Here is a 21123-nt window from a genome sequence, read left to right on the forward strand (position 1 = left end):
AGTTGTTCCATGTTCAGAGGCGCTGCCTTGTAGCAATCATCATGCCACTTGTATCGGTATTTCCAACTCGATCGGTGTATACTTTCACTGTATGCCCTACTGCATGGCATGGCATCTACAGTTTAGTTATTAAGTTAAAGTAATTTTAATTAAGTTAAATTAATTTAAATCATAGCTCTGCCCCGCAGCACAGCCATACCCATCAGCAATCAGTACGACACCTTACTCAGCCAGTGTATAATTGTAATGAATGCAAGGGCAGACCCACCACACCCCTATCTGCAAAGCAGTGTTACACACTACTCAGTCGGTGTGTAATTTTGCTGGCTGCAAGGCAGGTCCACTACTGCATGACTCTCTTCTATTCTACATTATAGTATTATTTAAGATTTTTTAAAATTAAAGTTAAAGTTTTGGTCACAGAGAAAGTTTTCCCACCAGTCTTCAACTTCGGAACTAAGGTTATCTCATGTAATTTTTCTTCGTGCTGTGATTGGCTGGCTGAGCCGGCCAATCACAGAGCATCTAGGGCGACCTGTGCGCCAGGGCTGTATCCGAATACATACATACATGCGTCCTTAGCACACACATCCCTACATCCCTTAGCAAATGCAGCCACAATGTAGAGGACGCATTTCTAATGGATGGATAGTATCCGAATACTTTTACTGCTAGCACTACCTGTTGACTGTCAGTCGTACTAATGTTCACGTAGCCATTTTGTGTAGGGATATCTACGAATATTCAGCAAAACGTAAATAATAAATACCTACCAATTAAAAAATAATGTAACGTGTATGTTATACATGTTAGCGATCCAAATAAAATACATTTTATAAATCGTAAACTTTAAAAATACTTATGAGTTTTGAATTATCCTTCAAGTTTAAATTCGTATTTTGATTATATTTATTAACGTCTTCATTTGTCTCTGTTTAAGTTATCACTTTCGCTTATAATGTTTTAAACAAATCTTATGCTGAAAATCTGAAGTAATATTATACACAAACATAATAAAACCCGATTCCGAAGCTAATGGATGTAGGGACGCTTTAGTGGATGCGAGTGTCGCATCCCTAGAAATCTCGAATTAGTGGATACGTGAAGGGATGCATCGGCATCCCTTGTGATAATTATTCGGATTCAACACAAAGATGGCCGCGTCCACTACGATGCACTTTTAGTGGATCCCTTAGCTAAGGGATCCATTAGGCCAGTATTCGGATGCAGCCCCGGATAGAGATTGGCATTTTGTATTTGCGTTACAATTCCAGTTCATTATCCCCAAGAGAATAAATATACGGATTTACACTCAATTGACATGTCTTAGAATTTCTGTGCCGTCCTGACACACTACTCCTTCAGGAGTTCGAGTTTAAGCTCCCTGTGCATGGCCCTGAAGGGGAAATGCACAGGTGTGTCTGTAAAGATACAAATGCTATTATTATGAATGCGCTGCAATTGCGAAAATTAATTTGATTTTGAAAACACTGTTTTCATACATAGTATGATGTATGCATTCATTACTCTAGGACAACAGTTATTTCAATTACGAGAAAAAATCTGTGCTCATATCGCCCTTTGTAAATCATGTTAATTTTAATTTTAATATTATTCTTCAGGCCAATCCACTAAGATCGCTGCAACAAAATATTTTTGGAGTTCGCCATGTTAAAAGGCATTTTCCATCATGTTTTCCATATTGTTCTACAATAATGTTTATTTTTCTTTGGATCAGTGTATAGAAAGATGGCAGCGTCTAGGTCAATAATTCCTCATTTAAGCAATAAACGTTTTGTTTTATGTTACGGTGGTGTCAATAATTTTACATATAGATTTTTACACGTTTGTATTACGTGTAATAAATTACACAGTTCTTCGGTCACATCATGGACAAACTTTGGAATTTTAAAAAGAATATCTTCACCTAACCTAACATGTAAGAAAGTTTAGTTTAAAAAAAAATTTGATTTACAGTACTTCAAATTTGTATAAAAACATTTATATCGTAGCATCTTGTCTTAAGTTTGTTGTTTAGATTAGTTCGATGGAGAGGTTGAACGGTAGCTTATTTACTGGTAGAGATTAATACCTCCGGTAACAAAAATTCCAGATGTAAACTTAAGGTCAGGGAGGGAAGAATGGACGATATTAGGATACTACGGGAAGCTGAAAAACAGCTGCTGGAGAAGTTAAGAGAGGAAAGGCTAGGAGGTTGATGACAGGGAATGTTATCGGTATTGTGGAGTTGTTAGGGACAGCAGAGGCGACTAGAGCTCAAATCTGGGAAAACAGGGGAAGGGTAGCAGAGGGACAGAAATCGGGAAGAGAGAGAGAGAAGAGAAATTGGAAGGAGTATGGCAGAGAGAGAACTAAGGTATCAAAGGATAAAGGGAAGATACTGATAATGAACTTGATGAGAGGCATTGAAATAAGGAGAACTGGAAGTGAAGCAAACCAAAAGTTTTAGGAGATGGTTAAGTAGCATCTCTGAGGTGATAAGGGCCAATGTTTAATATAATGTATCTAAGTTAATCTCTTGATCTCGATGTCATGATTCTGTATTCATTGATATTGTGGTATATGATGCTTGCCGTTTTAATTTAGTCCGTCAAAGGATCCTCCACGTAACAAAAACTTGTGATGAATTATTATCTGAAGTTTAATAAAAAGGAAAATATATTTTGTGTTAGACATACTATCATTATTCATTGTTATATCACAAGTTTTATTGTCAGGTCAGGATCTTTTGATATACTAAATTAAAACAGCAAGCATTATGTACCACAGGATCAATGTGTATAGGATCATGCCATTGGGATCAGGAAATTAAACTTGGATACGTGATACGGAACTTTTACCGTGATAAGAAGTATGAGGAAGGGGCATTGGAACCATCTATTGACCAGGGTGAGACAAACAACCTGGTAAACAGTGATAGGGTGGAAATAGTAGAGAAGGTGCTGCTAATTCTGGTGAAAGAAGCAAGGGATAAATTATGGGAGCTACCAAGCTAGTAATACATTGAGTGTTGCAGAGGGAAGTGGTTTCTTCGATGCAGATGTAAAAAAAATAGTCATGAGAAACATGAACAATAGAATAGGCATCTGTTATGTGCATGGAAGTAGAGTAGTCTGTTTGTTGCATCTCAATGAGTGGTGCGCAATGTGTTACTGGACCTGATAACTATCTTCATGTTGATTTTTTTTTTGTTTTTCAAATATTTCTTCTAAAGCTTGTCTGATTGTCTTGTTCCTGTAATTCTCTATGTTGACTGTGGTTTTCCATTTGTTGAAATCTTCCCTAAACATGGTGATAGATGAGTGTTCGGTAAATATATAGTTGGGCGGTATTTGCGAAAAAAAATGTTAAAAATCCGAAAATACTTTTATTCTGTGCTATTTAACTTCCTCTTTTAATTAAAAGCGGCAGAGCTAAGAAATTCCAAATACTTTAGGAGATATCGAATTTTTAAATTTCATCATATGTATTTGAGCGGTATTTGCGAGAAAAAAATGTTAAAAATCCGAAAATACCTTTAGTAGATGCTCTTCAACTTCCTCTTTTCATTAAAAGCGGCGGAGATAAGAAATTCCAAATACTTAAGGAGATATCGAATTTTTAAATTTCATCACAATTATATCAGTGCATTCATGTGGCATTCCGCATTGTTTCTTGTTTACGAGTATCTATTTTTTTTATTGGATAATGATGTCACGTGATTGATCGTGATAGGCCAGAATTCAAATGAACCAATACGTGATTATTTAGTTCATTTATTGTTTTAAAACGGTGTTTAATTACCGCCTCCAACTTAGGCGAGTTTTTAACGTTTCTAATTTTAAAGTCTTATTTTTTATTGTTGCTAAAGTAATAAGTAACAAAAAAAATTTACGTGATTTGTTACTTTTCATCCTTTGTCCCGGTTTGTTAGGTCAGGACAGTTACATTATAAATACTTTAAAACTAAAGAACCATTGAAATAATTTAATATTATTTTTAATGTACGCTTAGTTTCAAAGTATTTATAATGTAACTGACCTGACCTAATCGACCATTTTCATTAATTAGGCATTCACAAACACACAGCAAAATAAAAAAATGGCGGCGGTCGAATGATAAACACAGGTCTTGTATGCAAAATAAGAACGGCGATATCTCCTAAAGTATTTGGAATTTCTTATCTCCGCTGCTTTTAATGAAAAGAGGAAGTTGAAGAGCATCTAATAAAGGTATTTTCGGACTTTTAACATTTTTTTTTCGCAAATACCGCTCAACTACATATTTACAGAGTGTTCTTCTATGATAGATTCGTGGCTCTTGTTTGTAGCCCTTGGTGTGTCCTGTCTTTCTTATGGAAACCAGGCCACATACAAGGTGCTTCTTAGATTTTGACTAATTGTTTGGCTGGCGTTTTAGCATTTACTGAGGGCAGACAGGTTTGTAATTTCCTTAAGGATTTTGTATTATGTGTATTTCTTGTTACCTCAGAAGTCTGGCTAGCTGTTTTGTAACTTGTGCACATAGATGCACCACTTCGTTACTAAATATATAAGTTTTGTAGTGAATGATTTGATTATAGCTTGCTGTATATTTTTGTTTTGTAGCCAGTGGTCAATAGTGCTTTGTTGAGATTTTTAAATTCTTCACTAACAAGGGGAGGGTCTGAGTCGGGGCTCACCGATTTTGTTTAAACTGTGATTAGAAGCAGGTGGGCTTCAGGAAGCAAGAAAAACCTCTATAAAGATTTTAAAGTAGAGGTTGAGGGATATTGGTGATGAATTTTCAAGTTAGAGTCATGGTGCAGTGGTTAAGCGCATTGTGTGGCAAACAGCCGGCATGAGTTTGATACCCACTGCTACAGTTTTTTGTTTTTCCATTTTTATTTTATTAATTTTTTTGTAGTTCTCACAATATTAAACTGTTAATTACAGAATTTACATGTATATATTTAAAATTTATATACCTATTCAATTTAGTTAAAGTTTTACTGTAGAGTGGTTTTGTGATTTTAATATTTGTCATGACTCTTCACTGATTTTTTTTGTGGCTCTGTGAACCAGCGTGGATACGACAGCTTTCTTCCGTGCAGGAGTGTGTGGGGAGGTGGCATTTAGGGATTGTCAGTGTGTGCGTTTACGATACACTTTGTGGCCCAGCTTCCCATTATGTCTGTGAGACTACCACAGCCAGGCAGGCCATTTTCCTTCTTTTCCCGAATCCATTGAAGATTTGACGTTATCCTTGTCATGCCCCATACAAAATGAATATGTCATTCACGTAACTGTTCTAGCACTTGTGTTTGAATGTGCTGGAGTTTATCGCAGTCTCTTCAAAGTTGATACGAATGTGTTCGTTAGTAGTGGAAACAGCGGAGCCTCCCTCCGTGGGGTTGTCTTCTTTCTGGATGAAAATGTTATTCTGGTATGAGAAGAATGTAGTTATTACACAGTGTTTAACCAGAGTAGAGGTTTCTTGGCTGCTTCGCAAATATTCAAGGTGTTCTTTAAGAACTTGAAGATATTCCAGAACTGGGTCTAAAATAAACAGTGAAACTACATTGAAACTGGAAGGAATTTCTCAGTTAGGTTTTGTAAGGTTTCTACAAAAGTTGCTGAGTTCCTGATGTTGAACTTGAGGCTTGGCAGAATCGGGGAAATGAGTTTGCAGAGGTATCTGACTGAGGAATGTGCCATAGAGCCCACTGAACTAACCTCAGGGTGGAGCGGCCGGTCTAGCTTGTGTAGCTTCGGTAGTGCGTATGATGATGTTCTGCTGTCTTTGACAAGTAGCTGTTTCTTGCTGAAAGTGAATATTCAGTGATTAATTTCTTGGTATTCATTTCAATCTGTCTGACGTGGTTGCATTGGATTGCTTGATTCACCCGATCTGATAGAAGGCTGATTTTTGTTTCATAGTCTTTACGACGAGGATTACGGTGGCAATTCCCTTGTCGGCTTCCAGGACACGGATATGCTTATCTGGACTTGGTTCGTTAAAGAGCTTTCCTTTCTCCCCTTGTGACATCAGCACAAGGTGAGCGTCACTTCGCAGTGACGAGGTTCAACTCGAAAGCCAAGCCAGTTTATGTGGTCTCGAATGTCAGCAATCTACTTTGGAGGTAACTGGTTTATTGCAATTTATGCACTTTACTCTCTTGTTCATCTCAGGATATGAACGTCGATCACAAGAAATGCATATGCATAGTGTAAATGTGGAGAATACATACCTTGTTAGGAGGAAAACACGTCCTAAAAATAAAAATATTCAGGTGGGTATAAATAACTGCTTGTAATATTGCAGGAAAATAATTTAGTGCTAACCGTAGATGAAGAAATTAATTATTTCATTGCTCAATTCTATTTTGTTTGAAAGAACCAGTAGAGTCAACAGTTACTGTGTGATGTGTCTGCGATGGCAGCTGCCGAACTCTGGTTCCTGAATGTATGTGCATGTGGTATGTTGCAGTAACGGTGGGCACAGCACGGTCGTTGCCCAGGCGCCACATCAGCACGTCCAACCACTGTGCTGCCAGGAAGGACTACTATGAGGTGCTGGGCATCTCCAGGAACGCCTCGCAGAAAGACATCAAGAAAGCGTACTACCAGCTAGCAAAGCAGTATCACCCGGACACGAACAAGGGTGATCCGGACGCTGGTCGCAAGTTCCAGGAAGTGTCCGAGGCTTACGAGGTCAGATCATCTTGCCACCACTCTTGCAGCAGTTGCTAGGGCATACTTAGGCCAGACGGTGATGGCAAGAGACTGTATAATCTGTCGCATGTTCAGGCTGTATGAGTATCTAAGAGAATCAATGCTAATCTAGTTGTAATTAATGCATCACAGGACAAAAATGCCAAATTATAAAAAGTGTATCACTCTTATTCTGTCTATTTTTGGGCCAGATGCCAACCTAGTTAATAGAATGGTTCATCTGTAAGTGCAGTGTGCAGAGTAGTATTATACTTTACTGTCATTCCAGTACATGGTACCTGCCATTGTTAGTACCGGCATCTAATTCCCATCCATAAGCACACTAACTATTATGTTATCTGTTGTAATTCTGGGAAAGGTTTTGAATGCGGTGAGTTGAGTTAGCTTGTCTCGTGGAGCAGTTGCCCCCAGGCAGGATCACCGTGCAGCTGGGTGGAGGGGGAACACGCTCGCAAGTGCCGTGTCGTGCTGCCGTGCAGGTGCTGAGCGACGAGGAACGACGCAAGCAGTACGACACCCTGGGGACGACCTCGCAGCAGATGGGCGGGGGGCCGTCCGGCCAGAGCTACGACTTCCAAGGCTTCAACTACCAGTCCTCGGTCGACCCCGAGGAGCTGTTCCGCAAGATCTTCGGCGAGGCGGGCTTCGGCAAGGGCAGGTTCGGGGACTTTGAGGACTTTGCAGAGTCGCAGTTTGGTTTCGGAGCAGCACAAGAGGTGAGTGGTCGGTCATGCCAGCAATATGCTATATTAGTTGCGTGCTCACCGATTGGATGACTTCCTGTTAGTTCGACTTTACTAGAAAATGTGCTTTATTTTTCTGGTGGCAGAAACGTACAGCTTAAAATTAAAATAATGTTAAGAGAAGGCGAAACCTTGGCTAGTACATTAGGAGCGTCATTCAGGAATGGCTGATGACCTTGCAACTAGTGGGACCTGCACCGGTTCTTTTTCTACAAACTCACCTGTAATGTTAAATGTTTGTTCCTATTCCGACGAATCTTAATTGCTTGATAACGGGTCTGGAAGAAGCCTCTTTCACTGTTCTGTCAACTTCAGCGCAAAACAATTAAACATACATACTAACGTAATATCGTTGCCCAGAAGGGAGAGAAGAGAAGAGAAAAGAAAAACCTTACAAAACTTAACCGATAATGAAATAGAAATTCTGTTGGTTTCAGGGGAAAAAAAAATTATTAGCATTTTCAAAGTTTTTTTTTAGAAAGTCCATTGTCTTTGTAACCAGGGATTACAATGGACCATAAAGACTCACTCCTGTTCTCCTGGAGACAGACGTGTGGTGCGACCCACATTCGAGGGAGACTTGCATGGTGAAAATTGTAGATTTTTATGCCCAAAATTAAAGGTGTGACCCTTCTGTAGGAAAATACTGTAATAAAAAGTATTTTAGTTAAATATTGTTTTTATTTCGACATCATGTTGGAAGTAATTATCCTTTCAAGTGCATATTACACTGGACATGAAACTTTTGTCGCCTATTTGAGAGAATTTTATGGGGAATGATTTATAATACCTAATGGTAGTGATATTAGAACCCTCTGATAGGGGCTCTAAAACACGGAGGTGTTACAGCTGGAGTGGTTGTGGTGAGCAGGTGGTGATGAACCTGACGTTCGCCCAAGCGGCGCGCGGGGTCAACAAGGAAGTGCAGGTGAACGTCGTGGACACGTGTCCCAAGTGCCAGGGCAGCCGCTGCGAGCCGGGCACCAAGCCGGGCCGCTGCCAGTACTGCAACGGCACGGGCATGCAGACCATCAGCACAGGTGCGCTCATCCCCGTTCCGTCGCTTCTCTGGACGGCCGTTTTGATAGTGTGATACTTCGTAAAATATATGAGTTTTTTTTTTTTTGACGTGACAACATCTAATATATCAACGAATGCCGGCTGCACGCACGAAAAAGTGTCCCGTTACGCTGTGTCCCATTATGCTCATTGTACGCTTGCGCCTCATCTATCTCTCTTCCACTCGATTGGAACAACCATCAATTTGACTTTTCGAGGCACATTAAACTTGAAACACTCCCATTCGTTTCCTACTTTTCCTATCATCGTCCTATCCTTAACAGAATAACACAGATTGGAAGAAGTTAAATAGCAAACATGTATAAAAGTTATAGTTAAAATAATCTCTCGTTAAAGTAATAAACATATTTGAATTAATGAGTGCAAATAAAAGTAAATTTATCAATTCAATTGTAGATTTCATTTCACTCCTTCTTTGTATCCATACAAAATAGTGATAATACAATAAAAATGATTCAATTTTATTCATAAAAGTATGCAATCATTTCATCACTGTTTTGATATGACGTTTTCACGTTAAACTATCATCCGTAATCCGACTTTACAGACAACCAAATTTTTGGTTCTGTACTTGTTGGAATAAATACCAATGTTTGTGATTAGCACGCAGATAGTACATGGTACAATGAAAATTAATTTCTCTGATAACAAAAAATTCATTACAGGTGATTAAATTCATGATTCTCGACATCATGTTAACGTTACACTGGCTACATAATCCGTGCTCCTAAGCAACACACAAAAATAACCAGTGAGCCTCGATACGTATTTTATCATACCACAACAAATAATATTACAATTACTATTAATAGGCCTTTACCAAAATTGCCTATGGCCATACTGCAGTCCTGTTGTTACGACCTGCTGGTTCTTTCCTCGAGCAAAAGCGTTGCAGTGTTATCGACTAAGTTATCAACTGGCCACGGAGACAAAAGATAATCTTTGGCTTATTATTCTCATGTGTTAGCCGAGCCTTAACAGCCAATCAACTCCGTGGGCTCAAATGAAGATTGTTACTCGCCTTATTGTGAGTGTCCTATGCAGTGATTGGCTGCTGTGTCCACTCATGCTGCTCAGGTGTGGTAATGACTATTTTACTGTAGACAGAGCGGAGAAGGTAGAGGGAGTCCCACTCTCTCTCCTCAGCCTCTTGTTAGGACCCGTCCTGTTTCCGAACTACTGTCTCCTGGGGTTAACCAACACCAGCACCAGTGCTGTTGGCAAACATGTTTGCATTTCACAGGAAGATAATCAAATATATTGTAACTGTCGCCATATTGATACGGATAAATACGTGTCTGTAAAACAGCGCACAACATATGTGAAAGTTGACAGTTTGCAGGCGGCCTCAATGCAGAATGTTGAAAGATTTTTATCATCTTTTTAGTGAATGTTTTTTTTTTATTTCTCTTTTGTTTACACTACATTTGAGAGTACAAATGTGGCTTGCAGACTCCAAGCAATGCCCTCCCAATGTTTGGTTTTGTTTTGTTCCAAACGTGGCGAAGTAAAGAAACCTTCTGTAGATCTGGCAAAAAAAAAACATTATGTCACAAATTTAAGAAAGAATTATATAAGAATGCAGGTGTCTTGATGCTTTTTGAACAGTTATGTTAATCTGATAATTTGATAAGTTTTTTAAAAATATATCTACCTTGTATTTATTTATTATTAGTTATTGGCTGACATCATGGTGGGTAGGCTGTCAATATATTATTTGAAGTGGTTGTAATTGCTTTTGAGTGTTCATTTGTTTTTAAAATTACATTGCTGAGAGATTTATTTAAATTGTTTAGATATTTTGTCCTCATAACACTTTAAAGGCTTTTTTGTATTCATTATACATATGCACTAGTTTTTCGCATGACCAGTCTCTTTATAGATTTTATTACGTTTCTAATGATGTGGATGGCTCGGGCTGGAATGTGTGGACAGGTCCGTTCGTGATGCGGTCGACGTGCCGCTACTGCCACGGCACGCGCGTGTACGTGAAGTACCCGTGCGGCGAGTGCGAGGGCAAGGGCTCGAGCGTGCAGCGCAAGAAGGTGGTGGTGCCCGTGCCTGCAGGTCAGCACTTTGTCGGCAGTTACTGTGAAGATGGGGCGACTGAATTGTTGCCCATTGGAAGGGCAGCCCATCAGGATTTTTCTGACAGTGGTGTTTTTGAAAGCTTGTCTGAATTATTGCCCCTTGGATGGGCAGCCCTTCAGGATTTTTCTGACAGTGTTTAGTTTGTAAAGTGACCTAAGCTAACCTAATCTAACCTAACCTAAACTAACCACTGTCAGAAAAATCCTGAAGGGCTGCCCATCCAAGGGGCAACAATGCAGACAACCTTTCAAAAACACCGTCAGAAAAATCCTGATGAGCTGCCCATCCAACGGGCAACAATTCAGCTCCCCCGTAAAGATGATCACAGAACTAGAGTTCTCGAAAGTCATTCAACGCAGAAATGTGTTATTAAATTTTCAACAGGGTCTTCTCGTCCTATAAAAAATTAAACCATTTTAATTCTATAATTATAAATAAGGCAGTTAATACTTGGTCCAAGTGTCCATGCAAGTCAATAATTGAATGACTGTTGATTAAGCTACCTTTGCACAGTCAAGATACCGCTGCCATTAAAAAAAAATTATTGGGCAGGTCGTATGTCAAATAAATATCAAAAAAAGATGTTGTTTATGGACAGGTGAGTAAAAATCTTTGCATAGTTCGTCATAAATAATTAGAAATAACATAATTATGACAAATAAACTTATACTAATTAAATCATTATTTAAAATGGTAAATTATGAATGTGCCATCTCAAATGCTGCATCCACCATGCAAACCATTTGCTGTGCATGGTGACACTGGTATCGAAACAATTGGATACCGCTGCGTGCTTAACCACATTCCCAAGTGGAAAAACAATGAGCAAGGATTTGTAGTTAGAAAATTTGTGACATCATCACAAACTATTTTTCAAAAAGTTTTCCCGAAAAATATCCCTTTTCGTTTTGAGGTGATTATACCCTTGTACACAGTGCTGTTTAGAATTAAAGTACATGTTAAAATAAAACTTAAATATTTGTGGAAACTATTGTCTACGTTGCTCATAGGTCGTGAATATGAAAGAGTAGGTTGGTATTGGTTAGGAAGGAAAGGCAATACTGTATTATCGTGTTTGCAGGCGTGGAGGATGGTCAGACGGTGAGGATGCCCGTCGGCAAGAAGGAGATATTCATCACATTCCGAGTAGAGAAGTCGGATTACTTCCGCAGAGACGGACCGGACGTGCACACGGATGCCAAGATCTCTCTGTCCCAGGCTGTGCTGGGAGGCACGATACGCGTGCAGGGCATATACGAGGACCAGACCATACAGGTGAGTGCTGGTCCCCTTGCCAACCAACTAGTTTATTGGATTCAGAAAGAAAAATTAAACTACTTAGTAGGGACATAATGAAACCTGATGTTTTAAATCTACTGCATGTAAGACTTGGTCTTGTGGCTGGGAGAAGCCCACCCTTTCGTAACCACTTGCATTCTTTAACATTTATTTATCATTTACCATGCCGTGTGAGGTAAAAGCAGTCGCATTACTCGCATGTGCTGATGTGTTGGTTTGGAGGAAAACTGTGCAGTTAGGTACAGAAATAAAGACCTTTAGTTTTGCTTACGTCTCCATTCCTCTGGTTGCCAGCAGGCAGATATAACTTTAAAGCAGCGGTAGTCTGGTCGGAGTGCTGACTGGCGAGCGCTCGGTTGCAGATCGCGCCCGGCACGTCCTCGCACACGCGGATACGTCTCTCGGGCAAGGGCATGAAGCAGGTGAACTCGTACGGCTACGGCGACCACTACGTCAACATCAAGATAGAGGTGCCCAAGTCGCTGAGCGTGGAGCAGAAGGCCCTGATGCAGGCGTACGCAGAGCTGGAGCGGGACACTCCGGGCGTCGTGCACGGCATCACCCACAAGAAGGACGGTGAGTGCCGAGGCGTGCCGTGCCGGACGAGCCGTGCCGCGCACACGGCACGCGCCCTGTAACCTGTTGTGTTTGTGTGTGCAGGCGGCGGGGGTGGCATGCAAATGGCAGGGTCAGAGGCTCAAGCAAAGCAAAATGAACAAAATTTACTGGCCAAGATTAAAAACGCACTGTCTAGTCTGTTCTCCCGGTGACGTGGCCCTAAATCTTTAGACCGCCTGAAGTAGTTTCCTATACAAGGTTGGTGTGCGCTGTGTGCGACATGAGTGCTGTGTTGTATGCTTGTGTTTTTGTTGTGAGGATGAGAGGCTCTCGGTGTGTGATCATCTTCCGTTGGAGCCGAGTGATCGGCAGGTGTGTCGGAGTTCTCTCTCTTTAGACTAATGCAGAAATATTGACTCGGTGTATGCTTCATGGCATTGAGTGCAGTGTGCGTAACAGAATTAAGTAACTTGGACGGTATTTTCTCTGGTTTTGATCCAGATAGTTGTATACAGATACTTGTATACCTGCCGTGGATGTACAGACTTGCAAGTGCGGCCCTACAACGCTAGACAGCTCCTGATCACGTGGATCCACTCGTAAATAGCAGTGGAATGGCAGGTTTCCACACAGGACTCATGCTAGGCGTTGGTGTCTTGATCTCTCATCAGCTGTATGTGATTAGTGCTGAGCTGTATTCGTCTATTGCTTACATCATTACCAATTGTCTCTTATTTCAAGAAAGTAACACCCATACTAATGAATGAAGAGAATATGTGGTGCTGATCAAATTGTGATGGAGAATAATTAACACCAATTATTTCGGGGTGCTGTTTCTGTTGTAGCTCTCTCTGCACTCGCTTGCAATAGTTCTCGTAATCATCACTTGAACACAATGCGTGGAAAGATAACTAGTTTAAGCATCTCATCTTATTACAATCCATAGCACTTGCATGAGAAGTAAATGTTCTTTACAACATAATACAATGGACCTTAGGATTGGTATGTTTCCACTTTATAGGATACAAACTAACTTCCTGACTTAAAACTAACTATAAATTTTCCAAAAAATCCCAGGGAAACTTTAACCAGATCTGGGAGGTTGGGATGTAACTTATATTCGGTAATCCTTAAATGTAGTTAGGTTAGGCACGGAGGGAAGGTATGTCAAGCTGTGAAAAAAACGGGAGCAAAGGAAGGAAGAAAGGAAGTGTGTTGGCTGGTCTATTTTTAGATTTACCTCTCCGCCGACTTAGGATGGGAAGCAAAGGGTGCCGGCAAGAGAGAGTGCGCATGTTGTTTGTCACCAGTCTGTCTGGCGCCCACGTAGCCACATAGCTGTTTGTATTTACTGCGTGAACATTGAAGATGCCATTCAAATCACTCGTACTTACAAAAGGGCCAACAAGGAGGCACTCGTAATAACTGGTTTAATTTACTATGATTTACGTAGTCATACTGACGGTGCATTACAAAACTGTCCTAACAACGAAGGTCACGTAATATCCCGTAATCGTAATAATGAGGTTCCACTGTACGTATTTCCATTAATTAAACAAGAGGTAATTACCGAATAAATATTAGATTTCTATTTTAAAATACATTGTTTTATACTGAAAAAAAATACCCACACTAAACGCTCGAAATCTAATAGCGGGACCAAAAACATAATGCGACGTTTACGCGAGAGCGACGATTATGCAATAAGAGGGTAGCCATTGCACTGATAACACGGGGCTGTCACTAGATAGGTACTAAGACTACCATGCGCTTATTGTGCACTAACGTTTCGTCTGTACCAACATCAGAGTCATTCACATTCAGAGTTAAATTATAAGTAATACTTAATAATGCAACTTGTGAACATACTATGGTTTTACTTTCTTAATACGATTATTTTTACTAGTACACCAGTTAAATGTTGAGAAAAATTTTCATTCTAATAAAGGTGGTGTAAATTAAATTGTTCCACCGTTCGGTTGGAGTCCTTGGCTTTTTGAATCTAGTCAAAAGATTGTTGTGTTTTTCATATGCCTATAGGATGCCTAAATGTAAAGGAATCTGGAGAACTCTGTAATTGTTTATGATTAGATACCAATTTTTGTTAATATTTGTGTGTTTGAATGTATTAGGTCATTCTTAAAGGCATTAGTTGAGAGCTGCATATTTGTAGTATTTATAGCTACCATTTTCAATAAAGCCAATTTGTGTGTATTGCATAAGATAGACATTTGTGTAAATTAATATCACAATTACATGTGCCCATGATGGTTATGTATTGGGAAATAACTAGATTATCACCGAATACCACCACCTGTTGCAAATAAAATCTTATGAAAATCCATAATTTTTGTGTAAAGAATATCATTACACAAAAATAATAATTTGAGAATATTTTATTAAAACACATAAAAGTTTTAAAGAGCCTATATCCTGAGATCATTTGGAACTAAACTAAATTTCTTAGGTTATATGATGGTTGGTTGGTACTATCAGAATCATTAGTGACTGATTTCAGAGAGAAAAAAAAGGGGGAATTATATTTAACTTGGGATTGAAATCTCTGGATGATGTGTACCTAGGTACTGTCTTGTCACGGGGGCGTGCTGCGACTGTTGCAGGCAGCAAGGTGTGCACTGCAGAGCCGCGGCACATCCTGGACGCAGTGCGAGCTGCTCTGAACACACCCGCGCCCACCCCCCTCGAAGAGAAGGCCTCCAGCTCCCAGAAGGCCTGATACTGCTGCCGCCACGTTGCCTTCTTCTGTTTCCTCCACGTCTTCGTCGCCTCCCGTTCATTTGGACAATCTCCCAGTTTGTGCTATGCTTTGTACCACTCAATCAAGATGTAAAAATGGTTATTACTTAACAGAAATTGTGTATTGTATAGTTTGTGCTTCCCATTTGTACTAGTGAATAATTCAAGGTTTATCTTACTGAACACATGCATTTGTGAGAGTGCACACTTTTGTGTGTGTATGTGCATGTGTGTAGTCACACGAAATACGGACTTACATGTGTGTGTGATCACATGCATGTGTACACACATGGGTATACAAATGCATGTGTACACAAAAATACAGCTGCACATGTATACATACATGTAAGCATGAATGCTCATGTGTGCACTCACTATGTAAGATCACACATATGCAAGTGCAAACATACATGCATTCTAAGCACACACACACTTTGTCCACACAAGTGCACACATGCATTGTGTGTGCACATGCATGTGCACACATACACAAAATTAAAATTTGGAACAGTTGTGGTGCATAGCTGGGATTTTAAAACCAAAATATAAAGCTTTAGGCAATTTAAGGTTTTCTTTTTAATTGCTATACCTACATAAAGAACTAGTAATGAAAAACCAAACCATTGTAAATTACACTCAATACTAATATGTTAATATTTTTCTGTTTTACATCAAACATTCATAAAATAATTAAAGCCCAGATGTTGTACATAAGAACTTTATCCATTGAAATGTATGTTGTGTGCAACATTTAGGAGTAAATCACAAAAGTAGTAATGGGTCAGATCCAAATTTTCTCGATTCTCAAGGTCCAAAATAAAATAATGTACAAGAAATTAAATATATTCATTTTGATGTTGCAACATTTAATCCCTTAAATGGTTTTATCCAACAATAAGTTTCCAGAATCACTATATATTGTACCCAAGTCATAATTACATGGTAACAGTATGAAGAAACAAATTTACCTAGTAAACTTCAAAGGGTATCTGTGTTGAGTTGTTTTATTTTCTCCAATACTTTTCTTAAAATCTATTTCCTTGAATACCAAGGAGTTTATGGTACATGAGGATTTTATTGGCCCATCCCTAAATGAAACCGAATTGTAACGACAAAAACCATTTTGCAACTAAGTATTAAGAAGTTGTACAGTATACTCCTGATTACCCTGGTTGTACAGTATACTCCTGTTTACCCAGGTGCTGATTATCCATGCCATATTTCACTTTAAAAAACCATAGAAACAAAAATAATTTTTGACTTTTTATTTCCATGCACACACAATGGCAATGTCATGTCGTAGCGTAAATACAATGCAACAAATTAATAATGTGACTAATCAACAAACAATATTTTGCTTTTTCTCAATAGCTATTTGCTTCCTTCATTGCGTAATTTTTTCTCGACGACACAAGTGCTCCACAAATGTTTACATTCCGTCAACCTGCACATCAACAGTAGCTCTGTAGAGGAATTCAGAAGCTTTCATGGCTAGTTTACCTTGTGCCACCAGGATACGCATGGCAGGCAGGCAGGCATGCATTTAGTAAACAACAGATTCAGAATTTACATTAACAGGTTAAATAATCTTTCTAATAAAAGAAAAAGTTTGTTTTTTAAATTCTTATTAGAACTGAAATATATCTCCTATATCAATGTTATGCCCAAGCCCCATTATGTAAACAACGCAATAAATTATTTAATTTTAGGTTGTCTAGTCTCTAAATGTTATTCAACATTTATTTAAATGAATTTAGATACATATTAGTATGATAAATTAATTTTAACGGGAGCTAGTGCCTTGATTTAAAATACTCTTTTTTGGGAAAAAAAAAGTTTGTGACTAGCGATGTTTTGATTAGTGCACTGTTTTACTGGAACTAATTTGGGTTGTTACAGTATTTGTCTCGATAGTCTGGATAAAAAAATTGGAATAAAAAGTCCTTGCCAGTCATTAGTCATTACCCAGGGTTATCAGCAGTCTACTGTATGTATTAATCTGTGAGCGTAGAGCTTCCACTCAACCTTATTTTACACTGTTAAGTAGTTCCCTCATGTACGGCTACCTATCTTTGAAACTCACTTGCCCTGAACACGAATAAGCTCTGGATTGTGGTGGGGGGCGGCTGCTTGATCCCCGCCAGTTCTTCGTCTTCCCCATCTTGCTCCTGCTCCACGGCTTCGTCGCGGACCACGTCAACATCTTTCTGCTCTACGTTCCTCATGCTGGCTGGCTCCGCACTGCTCCCGAGATACTCCTTCCTGCGAACAATTAATGCTGTCAGGTTGCAACACTGTTACAGCACTTGTGTAGTCAAAGAAAGCTTCACATTAATTTTGTTACAAAAACCCTGGAAGCTGCTTTAAGTGGATGGAAAACACAACAGTATACCCAGAGGGGTCACAAGGGAGAAACATTAAAAAGAAAAAGAAAACTTACTTCTCGCAATAGGAAGTAGAAAATGGATCGTATTTGAAGAAATGAATAAAAATAAAAATTTTTGCTTAAAGCTTACCCTTTTTATTGTTAATTATGGTTTTCATTATTGTCCTTTGATATTTTCAGAAATTACAAAGATCAAAATTAATGGGGACCCTGGCAATTCGAATTTATCAATTACAAACATATTATAACCGACACAAATTTAACAATAATGTTTTCACAAAAAATATAACAAATAAATAATATAATTGTTACCTTAGCCCAACTAGTGCATGACTATATATATGTAATTTGATTTAACAATATCAGGTCGTTGACTGTTCACACTGGCGGTGGCTAGATGCGGAAGAGACTCGTAGCATCCATTCCAGAGGGAAAGGCGTAAATTTAGTTAAACCATTTGTTGGACCACACTCTTGGAATATTTCTTGCACCCCACTGGAACCAAAATAGGGATCCGGTGGTCAAGAATAGAAATTAATGAGAAGCAACAAGAATGGAGAAGTTAGGGCAAAAGTTGAATAGAGAGCCAACTACAGGCAAACAGATGTTGAATTTTCCATTTACCATTCTGGGGGTGGAATGAATAAAACCACTCCCACTGGAGCTGCACGAGTGCTCGCGGTAGCCACGCGCGAGACATGATATGCAATAGTTAGTAGACTGAACAAAACCACAAGCAAACTAGAAAATAAAAAGTAAAAAATAAACTTGAAATCACTCCCGGACTCTGAGATGACATCCCTCAAGTCAGTCGCGGCGAGATAAGCACCAGAGAGATGCAACCACGATGACGACAGAACGACCAATCAATCTCTTGGGCAACATGTAGTTAAAACTTGGGCCAGAAGCCCGGAGGCCATAGGGAGTGGGGGAAACCGGTCTCCGATTGGCTGGATGGTGGCGGCCACGAGCTTGCTCCGCCCACCAAAAGAAAAAAATAAATAAAGGTGGCTGGTAGCCTAACTCAAGGGGCATGGGAGGTCACTCACGCTGCGAAAGGAAGTGCTCTCTGTCGGTGTGCAGACTAACCAGACTAGGGGGTTAGTTTGATAAAAGTCCCACAAGAGGGGGCAGTGTAAGCCTGGCCCTAAGGGGCCAACTGCTGTGCGCTCTAAAAAGAGAACTAGGGAGAGATGAGGTGATGCTTTTTTTTGTAACCGCAAACCTTTGTAATAATTGCGTCTTTCTAAAAAAAAATATATATATTGATTTGGGTTTTAATTGTTTTTAATACCTTTTTTAAGTAAATTGTTTGATTTAAATCATACAAGTTATAAATAAATATATGTTGTAAATTACATGTCAAGTTTGTATGAAAGACATGATACTTCCAGTAATTCATATGAAAGCAGCATTAAATATACTGTGCTGAAGTTCGCTCTATCCGCTGGCTCTATCTGGCCGCCCGGGTGCGTCATAAACAGCGCGCTTGGAACAACAACGGCCTAAGTCATTTCACACAAGTACGGACATTTACATCAACATGACTATATTAATTCAATAAAATATGAGATAATTGCTATATATAAACCTTCCTACATGTGTATACTATCAATTAAAATTATAATTGAAGGTAAAAATTCCATAATAGACGCACAAAGGCCTATCAGGGCCTCCAAAGTGTGGTTTTTAAGTCATGGTTTGCTCACATGTAATAATTTTTATTTATTCTATATACTTGTAGGAAGGTCCCTATATGTCAGCTCTATCGGTATGGATGGCCAAAAGTGGTGAAAAAAAAATCATGCTTATAGCATAAGCATTAGAAACCACACTTTGGAGGCCCTCAGAGGACCTTGTGCACCCGCTACGATGGTTTTCTCACATGTAATAATTTTTATTTATTCTATATACTTGTAGGAAGTTCCCTATATGTCAGCTCTATCGGTATGGATGGCCAAAAGTGGTGAAAAAAAATCATGTTTATAGCATAAGCCTTAAAAACCACACTTTGGAGGCCGTCAGAGGCCCTGTTGCAACCGTTACGATGGTTTGCTCACATGAAATAATTTTTATTTATTCTATATACTTGTAGGAAGGTCCCTATATGTCAGCTCTATCGGTATGGATGGCCAAAAGTGGTGAAAAAAAATCATGTTTATAGTATAAGTCTTAAAAACCACACTTTGGAGGCCCTGATAGGCCTTTGTGCGTCTTTTATGGCATTTTTACCTTCAATTATAATTTTAATTGATAGTATACACATGTAGGAAGGTTTACATATAGCAATTATCTCATATTTTATTGAATTAATATAGTCATGTTGATGTAAATGTCTGTACTTGTGTGAAATGACTTAGGCCGTTGTTGTTCCAAGCGCGCTGTAGTATGACGTACCCGGGCGGCCGGATAGAGCCAGCGGATAGAGCGAACTTCAGCACAGTTTAAATATTGGCTACTTGGAAAAACATTTCCTGCCGCTCTTAGTGTAGGGATGTCTGGCTATGATGAAGATTAAATGGTATCACTAAGGACTGCAATAAGTCTTTCGAAATAATATTTGCAACTATGTTGCTGTAATTTTCCTCATGTCAGCACGTAGCAATATTGAGTCTAGCAGTGAACAATGGCAAGGTGGTGATGAATGACCTTTTTTTCCTAGAATGTCTCTACGTGCTAGTGTTTACGTTTGGCAACATGGCATACCACCCTACTTTCTTGGAAATTCAGAGATTATCTTATCCTGCAATGCCCAAGCCTAGTGTGTGTGTGTGTGTGTCTATATATATATATATATATATATATATATATATATATATGAGAGAGAGAGAGATATATCCCATGTGGGACAGAGATGAAACACGAGTAAAGCTGGGTTCACAATTAAAAAAATTAAGCGAGTGCATAGCAAGCCGTGCACACGACCTGTGCGAACTGCGTAATCGGTTCACAATTGAACTCTTACTGTTAATTTCAGCCAATGTAATTTTGCGAACGATGCGACATCTGTTAGCAGTGTTAGTAAATAAACATATTAACTTTTAAAATAACGATAACACTATTATAATCTTGACATTTTCTTACCACAATATGGTTAATAAATATAAACATATTTCTAGTCCCGCCAAAAAAGCACCCTGCTCTTCTCCCATTGGCTGTTGTGCCATGCGTACGGGACCGAAATAAAATATATTCATTCAGGGATGTTAGACAGTGGCTCAACGAACCTGGTACAGATGTCACTAAAAGCTGGTATCTGAAGAAAAAAAACTGGTACACTCCAAGATCTTACACTGACAAAGATCCTGTAGATTTTGTTTCATAGGTTATATATATATATATAATGATATTTATATAAACTGCTTTAATACGATATATACTATGGAAACATAAAAGGTTACACAATTGTCAACAAATAAAGTATGATAAGGTTGGTAACCTATTTTTTATTCAATCCGCACGCCATGACCGCAATACGGCATGGCGCTGTGATCAA

At 39.1% G+C, this 21123-nt stretch overlaps 1 protein-coding gene and 1 long non-coding RNA gene across 3 annotated transcripts; one reads left to right on the forward strand and one right to left on the reverse strand.

Moving 5' to 3' along the window:
• Nucleotides 1-1709: 1709 nt before the first annotated feature.
• LOC134536172 (protein tumorous imaginal discs, mitochondrial) lies at nucleotides 1710-15358 on the forward strand. 2 transcript variants are annotated; one of them, XM_063375810.1, is made up of 9 exons: nucleotides 1721-1939; nucleotides 6469-6692; nucleotides 7193-7429; nucleotides 8328-8496; nucleotides 10472-10603; nucleotides 11709-11902; nucleotides 12289-12502; nucleotides 12587-12742; nucleotides 15106-15234. In XM_063375810.1, the coding sequence occupies exons 1-8, from the start codon at nucleotides 1750-1752 to the stop codon at nucleotides 12694-12696; spliced, it is 1470 nt and encodes a 489-aa protein (XP_063231880.1). In that variant the 5' UTR covers nucleotides 1721-1749; the 3' UTR covers nucleotides 12697-12742; nucleotides 15106-15234. The 2 variants fall into 2 exon arrangements, with proteins under 2 accessions (XP_063231879.1, XP_063231880.1); XM_063375809.1 differs by lacking the exon at nucleotides 12587-12742 and having other exon boundaries at nucleotides 1710-1939; nucleotides 15106-15358.
• Nucleotides 15359-16491: 1133 nt separating this feature from the next.
• On the reverse strand, nucleotides 16492-21123 carry LOC134536173 (uncharacterized). The gene is made up of 2 exons (XR_010075768.1): nucleotides 20855-21123; nucleotides 16492-17503 (listed from the first exon to the last, which is right to left on the reverse strand). It is a non-coding gene; the product is annotated as an uncharacterized LOC134536173 (long non-coding RNA).

The sequence above is a fragment of the Bacillus rossius genome, chromosome 10 (assembly GCF_032445375.1).
Source record: "Bacillus rossius redtenbacheri isolate Brsri chromosome 10, Brsri_v3, whole genome shotgun sequence".
In the NCBI taxonomy this organism is placed as follows: domain Eukaryota; kingdom Metazoa; phylum Arthropoda; class Insecta; order Phasmatodea; family Bacillidae; genus Bacillus; species Bacillus rossius.

Bases quoted from the DNA above. Each gene is read 5' to 3' on its own strand.
- LOC134536172 (XM_063375809.1), top strand. From the start codon at position 1,750: ATGGCAGCGTCTAGGTCAATAATTCCTCATTTAAGCAATAAACGTTTT. The intron at 7,430-8,327 runs GTGAGTGGTCGG...TGTGGTGAGCAG, and splicing joins GTTTCGGAGCAGCACAAGAG to GTGGTGATGAACCTGACGTT. The intron at 8,497-10,471 runs GTGCGCTCATCC...ATGTGTGGACAG, and splicing joins CATGCAGACCATCAGCACAG to GTCCGTTCGTGATGCGGTCG.